General features: G+C 36.9%; 1 protein-coding gene across 2 annotated transcripts in view; it reads right to left on the bottom strand.

Moving 5' to 3' along the window:
• ARNTL2 (aryl hydrocarbon receptor nuclear translocator like 2) overlaps nucleotides 1–21,974 on the bottom strand; it is a 131,257-nt gene that overhangs the window by 68,056 nt on the left and 41,227 nt on the right. Inside the window, exons 2-3 of one of the 2 annotated variants that reach the window (XM_043561558.1) lie at nucleotides 18,810–18,960; nucleotides 1,800–1,841 (exon numbers count right to left, since the gene is read on the bottom strand). In XM_043561558.1, coding sequence (XP_043417493.1) covers nucleotides 1,800–1,841; nucleotides 18,810–18,960 — 193 coding nt within the window. The remainder of the gene's footprint in view (nucleotides 1–1,799; nucleotides 1,842–18,809; nucleotides 18,961–21,974) is intronic. The other variant, XM_043561559.1, reaches the window with a different exon arrangement.

Here is a 21,974-nt window from a genome sequence, read left to right as displayed (position 1 = left end):
CCTACTTCTTCAAAACCCAGCTCGGTTATTCTCCCAAAAACTTTCTATGACTACTGCATGATTAATCACTTCCCTCTCTCCACTACCTCAGTACCTTTTATACTGTTACCATATGTCACCAAACCTAAGCCACCATCTGTTGGAAATTCAGTGTTAATACATCAGAAGGCAAGAAAAACGTTGCCAATTAGCAGAAAGATGCCATTGATAAGACATTTTTCACAGCTGGGAAAATGTAGGGGGAAAATGTGGATCTTACATTTCAAGAATTAGGCTATTTTACTCTTCACGCTTAACTGTAAGCATTTGTCTGTTTCTCTTAGAATACTCAGATCATGGCAACTCCAGAATTTCCACGTAAGAAGAGTTTTCAAAGGACAATCTGATGGGTAAGAAGTAGGAGACTTGCTTGGAGCTATTTCTATAACAACTTTATTTTCTAAAAATTTTTTCATGTTTATTTTTGGGAGCAAGAGGCAGACAGAGCGTGAGTGGGGGAAGGGCAGAAAGAGAGAGGGAGACAAAAGCTGAAGCAGGCTCCAGGCTCTGAACTGTCAGCACAGAGCCTGATGCAGGGCTCAAACCCATGACCCACGAGATTATGACCTGAGCTGAAGTCGGACATTTAACCGACTGAGCCACCCAGGCGCCCCTACGGCAACTTTAAATTAGATGAAAGAAAATGTAATTTTTCTACATAAAAGAGTGGGGGGGTGGGGAGAACACTAAAGGAGACTGATGGAGATAATACTTCCCTCTCCCCGCAACCATTCACACTTGGGTAATGCCATTCCTGGAACAAACTATGTCCTTTTGAGTGAACGGGATGGAATTAAAATTATATGTGTATTCACATAAAATTTAGTTATGCACTCATACTTTGGTCTATTCACGAGTAATTTTTAGATTAAAATTTAATGATCAGAAGAATGTTATAGTTATCCTTGTGTTAGAATGATCACCTCTTGTTTCTACCCGTATTACCCACCAGCACGGACAACAGCAATGGACAGAGATGCCCGATGCCACGGCTGTACAGCAGACAGGGTGCTCTCAGAGCTGTGGGTTAGAGACAGGTGAGGACAGGTGGGACCAAGGCCACTGTGGAGAACAATGAATGATGACGGTAGGAACCAGGGAACCCAGAGGAAGGCACAATAGCTAGCATTTGAATAAAGTTCTTTTCTTCAAGGAGATGCACTTGACAAGACATCTGGACGATCCTATGAAGGAAAGGCATGCTTCCCAGAGACTGGTGCTCACTTCATTAATGGAGCAGCAGGGCTCTGGCTCTGAATTCTGTGTACTGTTATTGCCACTCTGACCCATGCCAGAGTTTTGTAAATCACATCAAAAGCCAGAATAAATGACGAAAAAGCAACACTGAGATGCGGCCAGGTGGCCAGATCTAGAAAAATTTTTCTTGATGTTGAGACTACGTTGAAACAACTGACAGAGAATTTTACGACGATGAATTCCTAACCATCAGAAGCTCCTCATAAGTAATCGTTTGTTTATATTTTGTTTATACTTGGTTATATATTTATTTATATTTGTTTATATAAGGAACCCACTCTTCTCTAGTGCTTAAGGGAAATATTTTAATAAACAGCTCTTGTAAGAAAAATTTAGAGGCATCTTAAGACAAAATGTTATTCAAGTAGATAGAAAAGAAAGTAGATAGAAAAACCTCATATTCGTGAACCAATTCTGTCTTGATGTTGCCTTTCACTTTGGCTAAAGGTTTGCATGTGCAGCCTTTTCCACCCACCACGTGCCAATCTCACAATTTAATGTACCTGAAGGACTTCATTTGTACGTGTTGTTCACCATCTTCCTTTCTACAAAAAAGCAGGATAAAATGTCAAACTACATGAAACAGATTTTATTTAATTCTTGAAAGAGAAATAAATGTGAGATTAAGTACCATCATCCTAATTCCTGTTCAGTGTTTAGTTACGAATGCTACCCTGAGCTCCTAATGACCAGAAATGATTATCACTGTTGACACAAACGGTGGTTCTCCTCCCGAGGCTACAGGCACATGATCCCCAACAGGGCGACAGGAACCATGGTAGCTGACAATGAACAATAATTGGTGCTCTACTTAAAAATGATCTCATGCCAATCCTGAGAAATAGAATTTTAATATGAATAATGTTAAATAGAATAATTTTTAAACAATTGATGGCTTTACCAAAAATTTTACGTCAGCTGTATGAAAATAGCCTAAAAATGAATTAAGAATTTCAGACCTTTAAACAAAAGGAATTTATTTTGTTAGAATTCATCTGGATGATGAAAAATATCACTGCAGACTAGAAAGTCTGATCACTTGCCAATAACATTAATATTCACAGTAGCATATTCCCTAGCAGACTATGCCAAATGTATATATGTGTGTGGGAATATATACATACATGTATGTTTGTGTATGTATGTGTATGTGTTATTCATTAAGAAATGGAGTCACCAGACCACTACTAAAATAAAATATACTGATGGCGACAGAATACTTTCCACATTAAAAAATCATGCAGGCTGAGTAGTTTTTAAAATATATATATTTCAAAGAGCCTAAATGTCCATCAACTGACAAATGGATAAAGAAGATGTGGTTTATATATACAATGGAATACTACTTGGCAATGAGAAAGAATGAAATCTGGCCATTTGTAGCAACATGGATGTAGCAACTGGAGAATGTTATGCTAAGTGAAATAAGTCAGGCAGAGAAAGATACCATATGTTTTCACTCATATGTGGATCCTGAGAAACTCAACAGAAGATCAGGGGAGAGAAGAAGGGGGAGGGAAAAAAAAAACTTACAGAGGGAATAAGGCAAACCATAAGAGAATCTTAAATACTGAGAATAAACTGAGGGTTGATGGGGGTTGGGGGGGGGGAGGGGAAAGTAGGTGATGGGCATTGAGGAGGGCACCTGTTGGGATGAGCACTGGGTGTTGTATGGAAACCAATTTGACAATAAATTTCATATTAAAAAAAATAAAACAATAATAAAATGGAAAAAAATAAAAAATATATATTTTAAGAAATATATTTCCAAATGTATCAATACAAACAGACAAAAAAAAAAAAAAAAAAAACCTCTTAAATACAGAGAACAAACTGGTGGTTGCCAGAGGGGAAGTGGATGAGAAGATTGGCAAAATAGGTGAAGAGAATTAAGAGGTACAAAATTCCAGTTATAAAATATAAATAAGCCACAGAGATGAAAAGTACAGCATGGGGAACATCATCAATAATATTATAATAATGTTATGTGGTAACAGATAACTACATTTATCATAGTGAGCACTGAATGTGTGAATTGCCAAATCACTATGTTGTACACCCAAATCTAATATAACATTGTATGTCAACTGAACTTCAATAAGGAAAAAAAACTTAAATGAGATTTAAAATATATTCAATAGAAAGTGATACACACAGAAGTGTAAAAAACAAAAAACAAAAATAAGCCCAATATAAATATGACTGAGATTGCAAAGAATGCCAAACAATAGAACAAAATAAACATTAAAACTATAATTCCAGAACATTTTTCTAAAATTTGGAAAAAATCCCGGAATTATATATTAAAAGGATACCATAACCATGTTAGCATGGCCAACAAGGAATCATAATTAAAACTACTTTCTTTTTCTTTAAAGTTTATTTATTTTGAGAGAGAGAGCAAGCACGTGCAAGTGAGGGAGGGGCAGAGAGAGAAGAGAGAGAGAATCCCAAGCAGGCTTGGTGCTGAGAGTGCAGAGCCCAATGTGGGGCTCGAACTCACAAACTGTGAAATCAAGAGTGGGACACTTAACTGAGCCACCCAGGTGCCCCATAGTTAAAACTACTGTAAAGAAAAAAAAAATCACTGGACAACCAGGCAAAAAGGCTAAGTCACTAATAAGGAAAAGAAAACAAGATTGTTAGTAGATTTTTCAACAATTCTTAGTGCCCAAATTTAAGATACTCAAGGAAGGGAAATATGAGTCCAGGATTTTATATCTACCCAAATTGACCTCCAAGTACAAAGCTGCAAACAAACTATTATAAACTTGCCAACTTTCAGGCTACAATGATCTCATGAGCCCTTCCTAAAGAATCTATTAGAAATGGACATTCAGACAACCAAAAGAGTGAAAGACAGTAATATAAGGATCCATGCTGATCATTAGATATAAATACACCTGTAGAACAAAGCTAATCCATGGTTATAAAGGAGAGAGAGAAAAAGAGGCAAGTTGTTTTCTAAAAATACATATTTAAAAAATATATTTCCAAATGCATCATTTTTCAGGGGGCACTTGAAAAACTCAGAAGAAAGTACCCATAATATCACCTGGAAATTATCATAGTTAATATTTTACTGTCTCCTTCCAGTCTTTTTCTTAAACATGTATCTAGATACATACAGAAAACAGCTTTGACTATTTAATTTAGATATGGTGTGTATGTGTATATAGTCTATTTATGGAGATGTGTGTTCCATATATAAACAGAATATATACTATATATGGAATGTATAATATATAGAATATTACATACAATGAATAAAGTTCAGATAATAGTGTATAATTTTTTATAGCTTGTCTTATTCACTTAACATTGTAACACAAATATTTCCCACACCATCAGATATTCTTGGGGAAAAGGACTGAAAATGATTAAATAGCCCATTGGTTAGCTAAACCATAATCTAATCATTTTCTATTACTGGATATTTCAATATTATAAATAATATAGCTAATACTATTGTGGTGCGTGCATATTTGATTATTTTTCCCATGATAACCCTTCAGAAATACAATGTTATGGATAACTATTTTAAGGTTTCTGATTCATCTTGCCAAATTTCCCTCTTGACTCAACAATTATCATTTTCCAAGTTTAGCTTACCTTTGAACTATTATATTTATCTGACATATTTTGAGTTTTTAATATTTTCTTGCTTAAAAATTCATTCTATAGAAAAATTAATAAACTTTATAAAGAGATGCTTATAAATATGCCAGATAAAAAGAGCCACTAAGATAAAAACTTAAGGGATGCTTTTCCTTCTCACTGTCTAAATAAAAAATAGCTTTCATAGTTGTGGTACTGTGTCAACAATATTTTAAATACCTAGGAATAAACCTAACCAAAGATGTAAAAGATCTGTATGCTGAAAACTATACAAAGCTTATGAAGGAAATCAAAGAAGATACAAAGAAATGGAAAAACATTGCATGCTCATGGATTGGAAGAACAAATACTGTTCAAATGTCAATACTACCCAAAGCAACCTACACATTCAATGCAATCCAAATCAAAATTGCACTGGCATTCCTCCCAAAGCTGAAACAAACAATCCTGAAATTTATATGGAACCACAAAAGACCCTGAATAGTCAAAGTAATGTTGAAAAAGAAAACCAAAGTGGGAGGCATCACAATCCCAGACTTTAGCCTGTACTACAAAGCTGTAATTACCAAGACAGTATGGTATTGGCACAAAAACAGACACATTGACCAATGGAATAGAATAGAGAACCTGGAATCGGATCCCCAAATGTATGGCCAACTAATCTTTGACAAAGCAGAAAAGAGTATCCAATGGAAAAAAGACAGTCTCTTTTGCAAATGGTCCTGGGAGAACTGGACAGCAACATGCAGAAGAATGAAACTGGACCACTTTCTTACACCATACACAAAAACAAACTCAAAATGGTTGAAAGACCTAAATGTGAGACAAGAAACCATCAAAACCCTAGAGGAGAAAACAGGCAACAATCTCTTTCACCTCAGCCACAGCAACTTCTTATTTGACACATCTGCGAAGGCAAGGGAAATAAAAGCAAAAATAAACTATTGGGACCTCATCAAGATTAAAAGCTTCTGCACTGCAAAGGAAACAATCAATAAAACTAAAAGGCAACCTAAAGAATGGGAAAAGATATTTGCAAATGACATATTGGATAAAGGGTTAGTATCCAAAATCTATAAAGAACTTACCAAACTCAGCACCAAAAAAAAACCAAATAATCCAGTGAAGAAATGGGCAGAAGAATGAATAGACACTTTTCCAAAGAAGACATCCAGATGGCCAACAGACACATGAAAATATGCTCAACATTACTCATCATCAGGAAAATAACAAATCAAAGCCACACTGAGATACCCCTTCACACTGGTAAGAGTGGCTAAAATGAACAAACCAGGAAACTATAGATGCTGGCGAGGATGTGGAGAAATAGCAACCCTCTTGCACTGTTGGTGGGAATGCAAACTGGTGCAGCTGCTCTAGAAAGCATTGTGAGGTTCCTCAAAAAATTAAAAATAGAACTACCCTATGACCCAGCAATAGCACTACTAGGAATTTATCCAAAGGATACAGGAGTGCTGATTCATAGGGGCACATGTACCCCAAAGTTTATAGCAGCACTTTCAACAATAGCCAAATTATCCAAAGAGCCCAAATGTCCATCAATTGATGAATGAATAAAGAAGACGTGGTTTATATATACAATGGAATACTACTTGGCAATGAGAAAGAATGAAATCCTGTCATTTGCAGCAACATGGATGGAACTGGAGGGTATTATGCTAAGTGAAATAAGTCAGTCAGAGAAAGATAGATATCATATGTTTTCGAATGGGTGGAACTTGAGAAACTTAACAGAAGACCATGGGGGAAGGGAAAGGGAAAAAAATAGTTTCAAACAGAAAGGGAGGCAAACCCATAAAAGACTCTTAAATACAAAGAACAAACTGAGGGTTGATGGGGAGGTTGGGGGAGCGGGGAAAATGAGTGATGGGCATTGAGAAGGGCACTTGTTGAGATGAGCACTGGGTGTCATATGTAAGAAGTGAATCACGGGAATCTACCCCAAACCAAGAGCACACTGTATACACTATATGTTAGCTAACTTGACAGTAAATTACATTAAAAAAAAAAAAACAAAAAAACAAGGAATTCGTAACCAAAGATTATATATATGTATATATTTTTTCACATATGTTATCTGATTCTCACATTTGCGAATCATGTAGTTGTCACCATCCCCATTTTACAGAGGATGGAATTGAGGCCACTAAGGTTAATGACTGCTCAAGGTCATATACCTAACAGGAGGCTGGTATGTCTTCCATTAAGCCTCTCCTGTTGCTGTCATCATTTCCAGTCTGCTCTGTGATTGGTCTCTGAAGCAAAAAACTAGGTTAGATTAAGTCAGCTTCTTTTCTCTTTTCCCCTTTTAGTCTAACATCATACTTAGGGAATAAAACAGAAAATAATTTTACAGGCGAATGATTTTCTTCCTATTAGTCTGGAACTGTATATTCATACACATTACTTCAATTTCAAAAGACAAACTTTAGCTGTTATGAATCATGGGTTTTTTTGATTATAGATGTTTTGGCAAATGAACTCACTCACTGAATTCACCTCTTTGGTGAAATCCCAACCTACTGTACTTACAAAAGCCAAATATACCACTATTTCATGGTCCCTGGTAGAACAGGAAAAAGGCATGATTGTGTTAGCCAAACGATTCACTTCTTGTTTGCAGCACAAACCTAGGTAATTAGTAAATTTGCTATCTATATTTTTTTCTCCATACTGGCATTTGGTCTATAGTCATATTTTTACATATGGATTTAACAAGCTTTCTGATATCAATAATGTTCGCATTATTTAGATTCACTTTCTTAGTGTAGCATCTTATATGACAGAGACATAATTTTTTTCAAAATACAATGCAAGTTTTCCTTAAAAACTACTTTCACTGCATTTTGAATGAAATGTAGGCCTTCTCCCTACATCAAACAAAGACGAATGAAATTGGGAGCAAATACAATCCAAACATCTCCCCAATTTGCTTCGCTCCATGCCTTCCTCTTTTGAAATCCCTCTTCCTTTGGTTTCTGACATACTCCTACTTCAGAGCCATGTCTTCTCACATTTGTGGTAGGATTCCCTCCTTCCTTTACTGTGTCTAGGCCCAAGTACCCCCAGAGTATATCCTCAGCCCCCAAGTCTTCCCACTCCACACACCTCCCCCAGTGACTGCATCCATGCCAATCCCTGCACTTGTGTCTGTACATTAATGATGTGTGAATCTCTTTCTCCAGACTAGGACTCAACCCCGAGTTCCAGACCCTCACATCCAACTGCCTACTTGAAGATCCCAGAAATAATACATTCTCATTGTGTCCAAAACTGAATTCATCATCTATCCCTCAATCTCAACATATAATACCATCCTCCATGTAGGTAACCAAGTCAGAAAACTTGTTGGACACTTTTTGCATGCCTGCTCTCCCTAAACAACAGTCATTAATTCTCTTTTAAATGTGTCATAATAGGTCTCTCCCTTTTCATGTTCTGCTGTCCAGAGCTACTCTCTTAGACCAATGCTCAGAAAACAACCCCTAGCAAGAACTTCTCAGCTATTTTCTCTGCCTGCTGGATTTTCCCCTTTCAACCCATCCTTCATGCTGTTTTCCATAATGATTCTCTGAAGATGTAAGTCTGCTCCACTTTGCACCTGGTAGGATAGCTATATTCTTTTTAAAAATGGAAAATAACAAGTGTCAGCAAGGATATGGAGAAACTGGATCCCTCGCACTTTGCTGGTGGGAATATATAATGGTACAGCCACTGTGGAAAACAGTTGTGGTTCCTCACAAACTAAGCAGAATTACCATATGACCCAGCAATTCCATCCTAGGTATATACCCGAAGGAACTTAAAGCAGGACTCAAACATATATGTGTACATCAATGTTCATAACAGCATTATTCACAATAGGCAAAAGATAAGAACAACCTAAATGCACAACAGATGAATAAACAAAATGTGATATATGGCAACCCCTGGGCAGAGCACCCCAGGACCCCTCCCTGCCTAGGTACATCACCTCTCCAAGTCACTCTCTGTAAAGACAGTCCTGGAACATACTTGTTTGCACCCACTTCAGCTATCCTACCAGGACACTCACTGTGTATAGAGCTGAGGGGTCTCCTGGTCCACATACTGCCTTAACTCTAGTCATCCCACCAGGGCACCCCCTGCATGCAGTGCCCCCAGAAACCCCAGCCTGCACTCACTTCAGCTGTCCTGCCAGAGTGCCCTCAGTGTACACAATCTGAAACACTGGCCTGCATCTTCAGCTTTAGCTGTCAGGACAGGCTGCCCAGTGCATGGAGAGCCCTGGGATCCCATGACATATAACCACTTCAGCTTCAGCTGTCCTACTAGGGTGCCCTCTTTGTGGAGAGCCCCAGGACGACCCGAATAAAACCCACTTCAGATTCAACTATCCTGCCAAGATTCCTTCTGGGTGTAGAGCCTTAGGAAACTCCTGCATGAACCCACTATCCTGCCAGGGCACCTGCTGCATGAAGAGCGCAGGGACTGCACTGACCTGTACCTACTTCAGCTATCCTGCCAGGGTACCCACTGTGTGGAGAGTCCCGGGACACCCAGCTCATGCTAGACACATCTCCAGCCAGTGAAAGCCACCAAGTACACAAGGTCTACATAGGGCATAACACAAGACAATTACTTCAAGTTTAGAAGTAGTTATCTGCCTAATTCATAGAAACAAATATAAGAAGTCAAGTGAAATGGGGAGATAGAGAAATATACTCTGAAGAACAAGACAAAAACTCAGAGAAAGGACCTAAATGAAATGGAGGTAAGCAATATGCTTAATAAAGAATTTAAGGTAATTATCATACAGATGCTCACTGGACTGCAGAGAAGAGTAGATTAACTCATTGGGACCTCAATAAAGAGATAGAAAATGTAAAAAAGAACCAGAGTTGGAGAATATGATAACTAAAATAAAAAATATATATATTAGAGAGAATCAACAGTTTAGAGGATGCAGAAGAACATATCAGTGATCTGGAAGACAGAGTAATGAAATGCACATAAGCTAAAGGATAAAAAGAGAAAATAGTAATAAATGAAGGCAGATTAAGGGATCTTTTGGACAGCATCAAGTGAAAAAACATTCTCATTATAGGGGACCTAGAAGAAGCAAGAGAGAGGGAAAAATCCTATTTGAAAAAATAGCTGAAAACTTCCTTGACATAGAGAAGGAAATAGGCATCCAGGTTCAAGAAGCACAGAGTTCTAAACAAGATGAACCCAAGGAGGTCCAAACCAAGACACATAATAATTAAAATGTCAAAGGTTAAAGATTAAGAGTGACTTGGGGTGCCTGGCTAGCTCAGTCAGTAGAGCACACTACTCTTGATCTCAGGGTCATGACATTCAAGTCCCACACTGGGCATAGAACCTACTTAAAAAAGAGAGATTTTTTTTTTAAAGTTTATTTATTTATTGTGTGTGTGTGTGTATGTGTGTGTGTGTGTGCGTGTGTGTGTGTGTGTGTGAGAGAGAGACAGAGAGACAGAGAGAGACAGAGAGAGAATGTGGGTGGGGGAGGAACAGAGAGAGAGGAAGGGAGAGGGACTGAGAAAGAGAGAGAGAGAACGAACCCCAAGCAGGCTCTGTGCTGCCAGCCCAGAGCCTGACATAGGGCTTGATCTCACAAACCATGAGATCATGACCTGAGCCAAAAATCAAGAGTTGGATGCTTAACTGACTGAGCCACCCAGACAGCTCAGATTTTCAAAAGCAACAAGAGAGAAACAAAAATTTACCTACAACAAAAACCCTAAAAGGCTATCAGCTAAGTTTTCAGCAGAAACTTTGTAAGCCAAAAGGGAGTGACATGATATATTCAAAGTAAGATGGAAAAAACTTACAACCAAGAATACTCTACCTGGCAAGGTTATCATGCAGAGTTGGAGGAGAGATAAAGAATTCCCCCTCCCTCTACCACCACCAAAATGATTTTATTACCACAGAACTAACCTTATAAGAAATGCTAAAGGAAATTCTTTAAGTGGAAAAGAAATGGCCATTAGATGTTAGAAAATTATGAATAAAGATATAAAATATGACAGCATATACATAAAACATGGAGGAAAGAGCAAAACAAATCTTTTTTAAGAATGTGTTTGAACTCAAATGACCATCAACTTAAAAAGAGTGCTATTACTTAGGATGTTATATATGAACCCCATGGTACCACAAACCCCAAAACTACAATAGACATGAAAAAAGAAAAAGAAAGCCAAACATGATGCTACAGAAACTCATCAATCACAAAGAAAGACAGCAAGAGAAAGAACTACAGAGAACTACAAAACCAACCAGAGAAAAAAATGGCAATAAGTATATACCTACCAATAATCAGTTAAAAAAAATTTTTTTTTAACGTTTATTTACTTTTGAGACAGAGAGAGACAGAGGATGAACGGGGGAGGGTCAGAAAGAGAGAGGGAGACACAGAATCTGAAACAGGCTCCAGGCTCTGAGCTGTCAGCACAGAGCCCGACGCAGGGCTCGAACTCACGAGCCGTGAGATCATGACCTGAGCGGAAGTCGGACGCTTAACTGACTGAGCCACCCAGGCACCCCTACCAATAATCAGTTTAAATGTAAATAGCCTAAATACTGTAATCAAAAGACATAGGGTGGCAGAATGGATAAAAAAAAACAAATACTGTCTACAAGAGACCCACCTCAGACCCCAAAACACATATAGACTGAAAGTAAAAGGATAGACAAAATATTGCATGCAAATGGAAGTGGGGGGAAAAACTCCAGGGTAGCAATACTTCTATCAGACAAAATAGACTTTAAAATGAAGACTGTAACAAGAGTCAAAGAAGGCCATTACATACTGATAAAGGGCTTAATCCAATAAGAGGATATGTTGTAAATATCCACACAACCAACATAGGAGCGCCTAAATAAAGCAAATATCAATGGGTAGATCATCCAGGCAGAAAACCAACAAGGAAACACTGGCTTTGAACAACACATTAGACCAGATGGATTTAACAGATATACACAGAACATTCCATCTAAAAATAACAATATACACATTCTTTTTAAGTGTGCATGAAACATTCTGCAGAGCAGATCACATGTTAGGCCACAAAACAAAAGTCTCAATAAATTTCAGAAGATTGAAATCCATACCATGCATGTTTTTCAACCACAACAGTATGCAACTAGAAATCAATCATTAAAAAACAAACACATGGAGGCTAAAGAACACACTGCTAAACAACCAATGGGTCAACAAAGAAATCAAAGAGAAAATTTTTAAATACACAGAGAAAAATGAAAATACAATAGTCCAAAACCTTTGGGACACAGCAAAAACAGTTCTAGGAGGAAAATATAGAGCAATACAAGCCGATCTCAAAAAACAAAAACAAAACAAAAAGAGAAAAAAGGAGAAAGAAAGCAAGCTCAAAAAAAAATCTAACCTTATGCTTAAAAGAACTAGAAAAAGAGAAACAAAGCTCAAGGTGAGTAGAAGGAAGGAAGAATAAAGACCAGAGCAAAAACAAATGATACAGAGACTAAGAAAAAAATAGAAAAAAAAATCAATAAAACTAAGAGCTGGTTCTTTGAAAATTGATAAACCCTGAGGCAGACTCATCAAGAAAAAAAAAGAGAAAGGACCCAAATAAAATCAGAAGCAAAGAGGAAAAATAAGACCAAAGAAATACAGAAAGATTATAAGAAAACACTACAAAAAATTATATAGCAAAAATTATTGGACAAGCTAAAAGAAATGGATAAATTCCTAGAAACGTACAATCTCCTAAAACCAAATCAGGAAGAAAGAACATGTCAACATACCAACTACTAGTAATGAAATTGAATTGGTAATCAAAAATGACCAAAAAATAAAAGTTCAAGACCTGATGGATTCACAGGTGAATTCTACCAAACATTTAAAGAAGAGTTAATACCTATTCTCAATCTATTCTAAACAGAAAAAGGGAAGCTTCCAAATATATTCTGCTAGGCCAGCATTACCCTGATACCAAAACCAGACACACACATGCACACACACCCACACACAAACCCCTACAAGCCAATATCTCAATATCTCTGATGAATATAGATCCAAAAATTCTCAACAAAGTATTAGCAAACTACATTCCACAATACATTAAAAGGGACCACTCACCACGATCTAGTGGGATTTATTCCAAGAATGCAAGGATGATTCATTATTTATAAATCAATCAACATGATAAACCATATCAACAAAACTAAGGATAAAAATCATATGATCTCAATAGATGCAGTAAAAGCATCTGACAAAATTCAACATCCATTCATGATGAAAACTCTCAACGAAGCGGGTTTAGAGGGAACACACCTCAACATAATACAGGCCATATATGAAAACCCACAGCCATCATCATACTCAGTGGTAAAGAACTGAGAGATCTTCCTCTACAATCAAGAACAAAACAAAGATGTCCACTCACCATTGTTATTCAACTAGAAGTCCTAACCATAGCAATCAGACTAGAAAGAGAAATAAGAGGCAATCATATCGATAAGGAAGAAGTGAAACTGTCACTATTTACAGATGACTTGATATAACATATAGAAAACCGTAAAGGCTCCATCAAAAAACTATTAAAACTAATAAATTTAGGGGCACCTGTGTGGCTCAGTTGGTTGGACAACCAACTTTGGCTCAGGTCATGATCTTGCACTTTGTGAGTTCGAGCCCTGTGTCAGGCTGTGTGCTGACAGCTCAGAGCCTGGAGCCTGCTTCAGATTCTGTGTCTCCCCCTCTCTCTACCTCCCCTGCTCACACTCTGTGTCTCTCTGTCTCTCAATAATAAATGTTAAAAAAAAAACTAATTCAGTAAATTTGCAGTATACAAAATATACCAAAATCTGCTACAATTTTATACATTAATAACAAACTAGCAGAAAGAGATTTTAAGTGAACAATCCCATTTAAAATTGCACCAAAAAGACTAAAATATCTAGGAATACACTTAACCAAGGAGGTGAAAGACCTGTACTCTGAAAACTATAAGGCACTGATGAAAGAAATTACAGATGACAGAAATAAATGGAAAGATATTCCATGTTCATGGAATGGAAGAATTTATATTGTTAAAATGTCCATGCTACCCAAAGCAATCTAAAGATTCAGTACAATCCGTCTCAAAGTACCAAAAGCATTTTTCACAGAACTTGCACAATCCTAAAATTTGTATGAAACAACAAAAGACCCTGAGTAGCCAAAGCAACCTTGAAAAAGAACAAAAGTGGAGGTATCACAGTTCCAAATTTCAAGATATACTACAAAGCTATAATAATTAAAACAGCATGGTACTGGCACAAAAACAGACACATAGATCAATGGGACCAAATAGAGAGCCTGGAAATAAACCCACCATTATATGGTCAATTAATCTATGACAAATTAGGCAAGATTAGGCAATAGGGAAAAGAGAGTATCTTCAACAAATGGTTCGGAGAAAACTGGACCTCTCTAACACCATTCAGAAAAATAAACTCCAAATGGATTAAAGACCTATATGTGAAACTTGAAACCATAAAAATTCTATAAGAGAACATAGGCAGTGATTTCTCTGACATTGGCTGTAACAATATTGTTCTAGACATATCTCCTAAGACAAAGGAAACAAAACCAAGAATAAACCATTGGACTACATCAAAATAAAAAGCTTTAGTGCAGCAAAGGAAACCAACAATATAACAAGGCAACTTACTACACGGGAGGAGATATTTGAAATGACTATCTAATAAGGGGTTAATATCCAAAATATATAAGGTATTTATACAACTCAACACCCAAAAAGCAAACAATCTGATTTAAAAATGGGCAGAATATCTGAATAGGCAGTTTTCCAAAGACATACAGATGGCCAACAGACACACAAAAAAAGCTAATCACTAATCATCAGGAAAATGCAAATCAAAACCACAATAAGATACCACTTTCCATCTGTCAGAATAACTAAAATTAAAAAGGTAAGAAATAACAAAAGTGTTGGCAAGGATGTAGAGAAAATGTCATGCACTATGGTGGGAATGTAAATTGGTATAGCCACTGTGGAAAGCAGTATGGAAGTTCCTCAAAAAATTTATAACAGAAATAACATATAATCCAATAACTCCACTACTAGGTATTTACCCAATAAAACCAAAACACTAATTCAAAAAGATACATGCATCCTTATGTTCACTGCAACATTATTTACAATAGCCAAGATATGGAAGCAACCTAAGTGTCCATCAATAGAGAAGTGGATAAAGAAGTGGTACACACACACACATTAGAATATTACACCGCCAAATAAAAGATGAGGTCATTTGCAACAACATGGATGAAGCTAGAGGGTATTTTGCTAAGTGAACTAAGTCAGACCAAGAGAAAGACAAATATATGATTTCACTCATGGGGCACCTAAAAAACAAAACAAATGAATAAACAAAAAGTAGAATCAGACTTATAAATACAGAGAATTAATGGTTGCCAGAGGGAAGGATGGGCAAAATGGGTGAAGGGGTGTAGGAGATATGGACTTACACTTATAAAATGAGTAAGTCATAGGAATAAATGGCACAGCATAGGGAATATTGTCAATGGTATTGTAATAGGGATGTATGGTGACAGACTGTAGCTATGTGATAAGCACACCATAATGCATAGAGAAGTTGACTATGTTGTGCATCTGATACTAATGTAACATTGTGTGTCAATTATACTTAAATTAAAAAAAAATGGTACAAAGATGTGGTATATACATACAATGGAATATTATTCAGCCATAAAAAGAAATGAATGAAATTCTGATATATGCTGTAACACACATAAAATTTGAAAATTTAATGCCCATAAGAAACTCTTAAAAACTGAGAACAAACTGAGGGTTGATGGGGGGTGGGAGGGAGAGGGGTATGGGTGATGGGTATTGAGGAGAGCACCTTTTGGGATGAGCACTGGGTGTTGTATGGAAACCAATTTGACAATAAATTTCATATATTGAAAAAATAAAATAAAATGTAATTAATGCCCAGTGAAATAAGCCAGATACAAAAGGACAAACATTGCACGACTCTACTTATATAAGATATCTAGAATAGGCAATATCATAGAACTAGAAAATAGGCTAGAGGTTACCAGGGACTGAGGGAAACGAGGTATGGAGTATCATTATTTAATGAGCACAGAGTTTGGGGTAATAACAAAGTTTTGGAAATAGGCAGTAGTAATAATGTAACAATGTAAAACACTGTGAACATAATTAATGTCACTGAATTGTATAGTTAAAAATGTTTGAAATGGCAATTTTTATGTTATATATGTTTTACCAAATACAAAACGTACCAAGGCCAACAATTTTTTTAAATGTAATTTGATCATCCTCTCATCCTTAAAATCCTTCTGTTTTCCTGACTGCATGCAAGATAATTTCTATACTCTTTGGTTCAACAGATCTCTTTACCCAGTCCACGTGCATCCCTCAAGTCTCATAGCTCACCCACCTCTGTGTACGCCCTCTGCTTTATTGTGCCAACCACATCTCCTGATTAAAAGAGTGTTATTTCATATTTTGTGCCCTGTGCTTCTGAACAGTTCTTCCTTCTACGTAAAATACCTCCTTTACTCCTGCATAGAATGGCTCACTTCCATTCTTCATTTACAACTTAGCTTAAGTCAACCTCTGCAGGAAGCTGTCCTTCCCTACTGATCCCAATCTCATTTAAATGCCCAATTGTCTTTGTTGCCAAAGAACCCATGGTGTATGTTATGACAGTTATCATGTGTAATAGTTACCTGTGCCTTTCTAATTTGTACACGTTTCTTTTGTCTAATCTGTATTTCTTCCTCCCAGTCTACTGGGTGTCACATAGTAGGTACTCAAGAAATTGTAATGACTACATTCCAGGGAGTCTTCATCCATGACCATTTTAGAGAACCAGCTCTCCATTCAAAACCAAGAGTGCTGCAAAAATGGTCAACATTCTCATACATTCTTTGTTTAAAAATACCCAATATTCTGAGGCTCCACCAACGAAATCAACTTCGTATCTACCGAATGGCTTTCACACCCTGAGTCTCTGGGAAAAATGCTACACAATTAGTATTTTGTAAAACCTATAAAGTACTTTGACATCCATCATTTCATCAGAGGAATGGAATATGGTGGAATGAAAGAAGGATTGGGGCAGAATGGAGAAGCTCTAAGGTAGATAATGAGCAAATCAGTGGGGTGTATACTCTCTTTTGACTCTCTTCCTCTTCACCTTCTTCAAGTAGGAATTATGTCAGGTCGAATTCCAGGACTTACCTGCTGCCACTGGTTGCTGATATTTATTTCTTTGTTGAAAGAAGATAGGTAAAAGGGTACTGAGAAAGCTTTTCCACCTCTTTTTTTTGTCATGATTCCTGACATGGAAGAAAGGAGGTCTTGGGTCACCTACCCATACATGTTGGGAAATGGACGGCATAATTATCCTCATGTGCTAGAAGTAAGCTACCCAATCCAGTTGCAGAGAGACAGGAAACAGTGTAATGAAGAAACGACCACACTAACAATCAGGAATTCTAACTAGTTGTGTAATGTTAGGCAAGTCACTTGATATCTTTGACTCCTGACTTCTTCAGTTTCTAAAATGTGGGCAATTGGCTAATCTTTAGTGTTGTCTTCTGCCAAAAGATCACTATCTGTCAGTATTTTGCATGTTTCTGTTATTTCGCCTACCAATGACCCCATTTCCTCATTCGTTCCCCAAACCACTGTAAGGTCTCATCCATGCCCCATATGTGACATAAAACTGTGTTACCTCTAGTGCTCACTGCTCTACTTCAACAGCGACAATCTTATTTGGATCCTAAGAAAGAACAATGGTGCTTATGATTCTGAAGAAAAAGAAGGAACACAAAACTTATAATCAATCACTTCTAGCTTGAGCTGAGTGGGGACTACAAACTGATCAGCAAACAATGCCAGACAGTTACTTGGTCAATTGCAGTTATTTTTTATGACTATTCACATTACTGGAGAGTATAAGAGAATACAGACAACCTGTAGAATACTTTCAAGTCAATTAGAGGGGGGCTGGGAAGTGCACTGGTACTTAATTTGAATAACACTGATTCTGCTGTCTTGGGAATTTTAGCTAAATTATAAAGTATATTGGGAAGAACAGGCTTAAAAAGAAGTAGAATGTTTCATTATGTTCTCATCTTGTCACCCTACTCAAAATTTTTCCCTTCTTTCATGAAAAACTGTCATCAACTATCATATTTATGTAAAGTACCAGCCTAAAATGGAGTACTCTAGATTGCAATATTTACCTTGCCTTATCAATTTCACCATACAAACCCTAGCTTTGGGGAGTTCATTAAAGAATATTTGGGGGCTGTGAGCTGTATTAATGCAACAAAAGAAACAAGGAGATAGCAAGTATCCCCAACATTGGCTTTATTATCTATTTGGCTTAATAAACATGGAAAACAAGAGTTTTACATGATTTAACTGACCACAGATAACCAAGGGCTGGTTATTATATAAATGATGAGTAAGGCAAGAAGCAATGTGGTAATTATTATTTTAAGTGCATGCAGGAAGATGTTCTCTTCACAGTTAAGCAATTCAAATAGGAAGGTAAGTATCTTGATATGACCATAAATGTTAAACAAATTAACCTTATGTTCCTATATCTTTCAAATTCCAGCTGACTCCCCCTAGATATCTACTACGTTTCAGAATTCGACGGAAACGTTCCAGATCAGACAGGGACAGAGGAAGCAATTGGGTGGAGAAATAATTGCCCCCATCCGTATGTCACCATGTAACTGAAAATCATCAGTGATTTGCAAAGCAATCTTTTTCTTTTTTCCTTACAATCAAAGATTTCATAAATTCACTTACTGGGATGGGTCTGAATCACTTCCTTTTCGTTTTCTTGGGAGCTCTGTCACATGTGGGCTGAGGGATCCGATAGCTGTTGGTTTTGTCCATGGGCTCACATAACTGGAAACCTTGGGAGCAATGCACTCGTTCTTTTCTATCAGCATTCTATCTATGACAGATAAAGCACAATAGGACATCTATCTTTAACATTAACTTCCACTTTATACATATCCCTATCACATTTTAAATGGCTTTACTATCTTCTTATTTTATTTATTTATTTATTTTTTAAATATTTTTTTTCAACGTTTTTTATTTATTTTGGGACAGAGAGAGACAGAGCATGAACGGGGGAGGGGCAGAGAGAGAGGGAGACACAGAATCGGAAACAGGCTCCAGGCTCCGAGCCATCAGCCCAGAGCCTGACGCGGGCTCGAACTCACGGACCGCGAGATCGTGACCTGGCTGAAGTCGGACGCTTAACTGACTGCGCCACCCAGGCGCCCCTACTATCTTATTTTAAAGATATCACCTAAATAACAACATAACATAGAATTAAAGACAAATTACATACACTCAAATATTAGAAATGTATTTGTTAGTCCATATTTTAAAGCTTATTTTCCCCATTTAATTGTAAAAGAATTGTAGAAAGTATAGAAAACATAGAAAAGTAGAAAGGAAGGGGGAAAATCAAATGTCACCATTCTGCTATTGTTAGAATCTATGTTTGTTTTCACTGTCACAAATATATATTACGGTACCAAAAACTTTTTATCTACTGGTTATTTTATTTGCATAGTATCCCAGAAATGAGTTAACAAGGTCAAGGGACATGAATATCTTTAACCCTAAGTTGCTAAATATGACAATAAAATCCTTTTTGTATAAAACGTGGCTTATCAGATATTTAATAAAATATAAAAATCAAAATCACAGAAATAAAAATAACCTATAGTCCAAAAGTGGGCCTCCCTGAATAACTATAATTCCCTTACTAAAATATAACAAGTTTATATCTACAAGTTACAACCTAGACTGAAAATGTGTAAGTAGTATTAACAAGGAGAATGCAATAACTCTACAATAGTGGCAGATTTTTAATACATCTCTCGCAGTAACCGATAGATCAAGATTCAAAAACAATGATATTGAAAATTTAATCCACACAATAGGCAAGTTTGGTGTAATAGACATATATAGACCACTATCCCTAGGAGCTTCAAACCCAATGTTTATTTTGGGGTACACATGGAGCATTTATCAAAATTAACAATATACTGGACAAAAAGCAAGTAAGTCTCAACAATTTCAAAAGACTATCATGCATCAAACACTTAGTGACTTGGTGTAATTATGCTAGACACCAGTAACAAAAAGATAACTAGATAATCCCTGTATCTTTAAAAATTAAGAAATATACCAGTAACACCTTCAGATAAGGAAGAATTCAAATATAAAATTATAAAATGTAACTAAATAATAATAAAATATTATACATCAAAACATGTGGAGATAGTGAAAGCATTACTTAGAAGGACATTTTAACCTTTATTTTAAGAAATTAGAAAAAGATATGTAAAATCCAAAGAACTAAAAGAAATACAATGCAAACAATTGCACATCAAAAAGCTACACATGGATTCTTCTAAAAGACTGTAACTCTAATAACTCTATGGCAAGATTTTTCAAGAAAGAAAGAGGACGTAAGTAAATATAAGTGAACATGGGTCATAATTTTAGATGGTCTGGAGATTTAAAAGACAGTAAAAATCTCATGAACATTCTTTTCTTTGAAGTTTATTTTGAGAAAGAGAAAGGGCATGCACACACACACACAGAGGAGGAGCACAGATACGGGGAGAGCAAGAGAATCCCAAACAGGCCCTGCACTGGCAGCGTGCAACCCAACACAGGACTCGATCCCACAAACTATGAGAACGTGACCTGCGCCGAAATCAAAAGTCAGTCACATAACCAACTGAGCCACCCAGATGCCCCTCATGAACAACATTCTAAATATTTGGAATTTTAGATAGAATGAAAAAATTCCTAGAGAATTTTAACCAACAAAAACTGAAGCTAAAAAAAAACAAAGACCTGAATATCACTATATCTTTCTTACACAACTATTCCAATATACAGAAAAAGAAGGGATATATTGGCCCCCAACTCTTTTTTAGTGAGGATTTCATAATTTTAAAATTAAAAACCTGACAATGTGAGTACAATAAGAGAAAATTACAGGGTATCTCATTTATGAACAAATATAAAAAATCTTAATAAAATGTTAGCAAGATTCAGATATGTATAAAAAGAATCACCCAGGATGACCAAGATAGTTTTATTCCAGGAATACAAAACTGGCTTGGGGCGCCTGGGTGGCGCAGTTGGTTAAGCGTCCGACTTCAGCCAGGTCACGATCTCGCGGTCCGAGAGTTCGAGCCCCGCGTTGGGCTCTGGGCTGATGGCTCAGAGCCTGGAGCCTGTTTCCGATTCTGTGTCTCCCTCTCTCTCTGCCCCTGCCCCGTTCATGCTCTGTCTCTCTCTGTCCCAAAAAATAAAAAATAAAATGTTGAAAAAAAAATTCAAAACTGGCTTAATATTAATAAATCAATGAATATGATTAACCAGAACAACAGATTAATGGGAAAATGAAGAAATACTGAAAGCGTGTTCTTTAGAATCAGAAACAAGAACACCTTTTACTACTACTCCTTTTTTTTTTTTTTTAATTTTTTTTCAACGTTTATTTATTTTTGGGACAAAGAGAGACAGAGCATGAACGGGGGAGGGGCAGAGAGAGAGGGAGACACAGAATCGGAAACAGGCTCCAGGCTCTGAGCCATCAGCCCAGAGCCCAATGCGGGGCTCGAACTCACGGACCGGGAGATCGTGACCTGGCTGAAGTCGGACGCTTAACCGACTGCGCCACCCAGGCACCCCTCCTTTTCAACACAATAGTAGAAGACTTGCCAGTGGAGTAGGGAAAGAAAAAGAAATATGAGGTTTAACAATTGGGAAGGAAGACAAATGTTTTTTGCTATTACTGATAAATCATATGACTGAGTATATAGAAAACAGAAAATAATCAACAGATAAATGATTAAAATTAGAAAATGTAGGGGTGCCTGGGTGGCTCAGTCCGCTGAGCATCTGACTTTGGCTCAGGTCATGATCTCC

Source organism: Prionailurus bengalensis, chromosome B4 (assembly GCF_016509475.1).
Source record: "Prionailurus bengalensis isolate Pbe53 chromosome B4, Fcat_Pben_1.1_paternal_pri, whole genome shotgun sequence".
NCBI lineage: Eukaryota > Metazoa > Chordata > Mammalia > Carnivora > Felidae > Prionailurus > Prionailurus bengalensis.
Note: the sequence above shows the minus strand (reverse complement) of the source record. Positions and strands in the feature narration are given on the sequence as shown.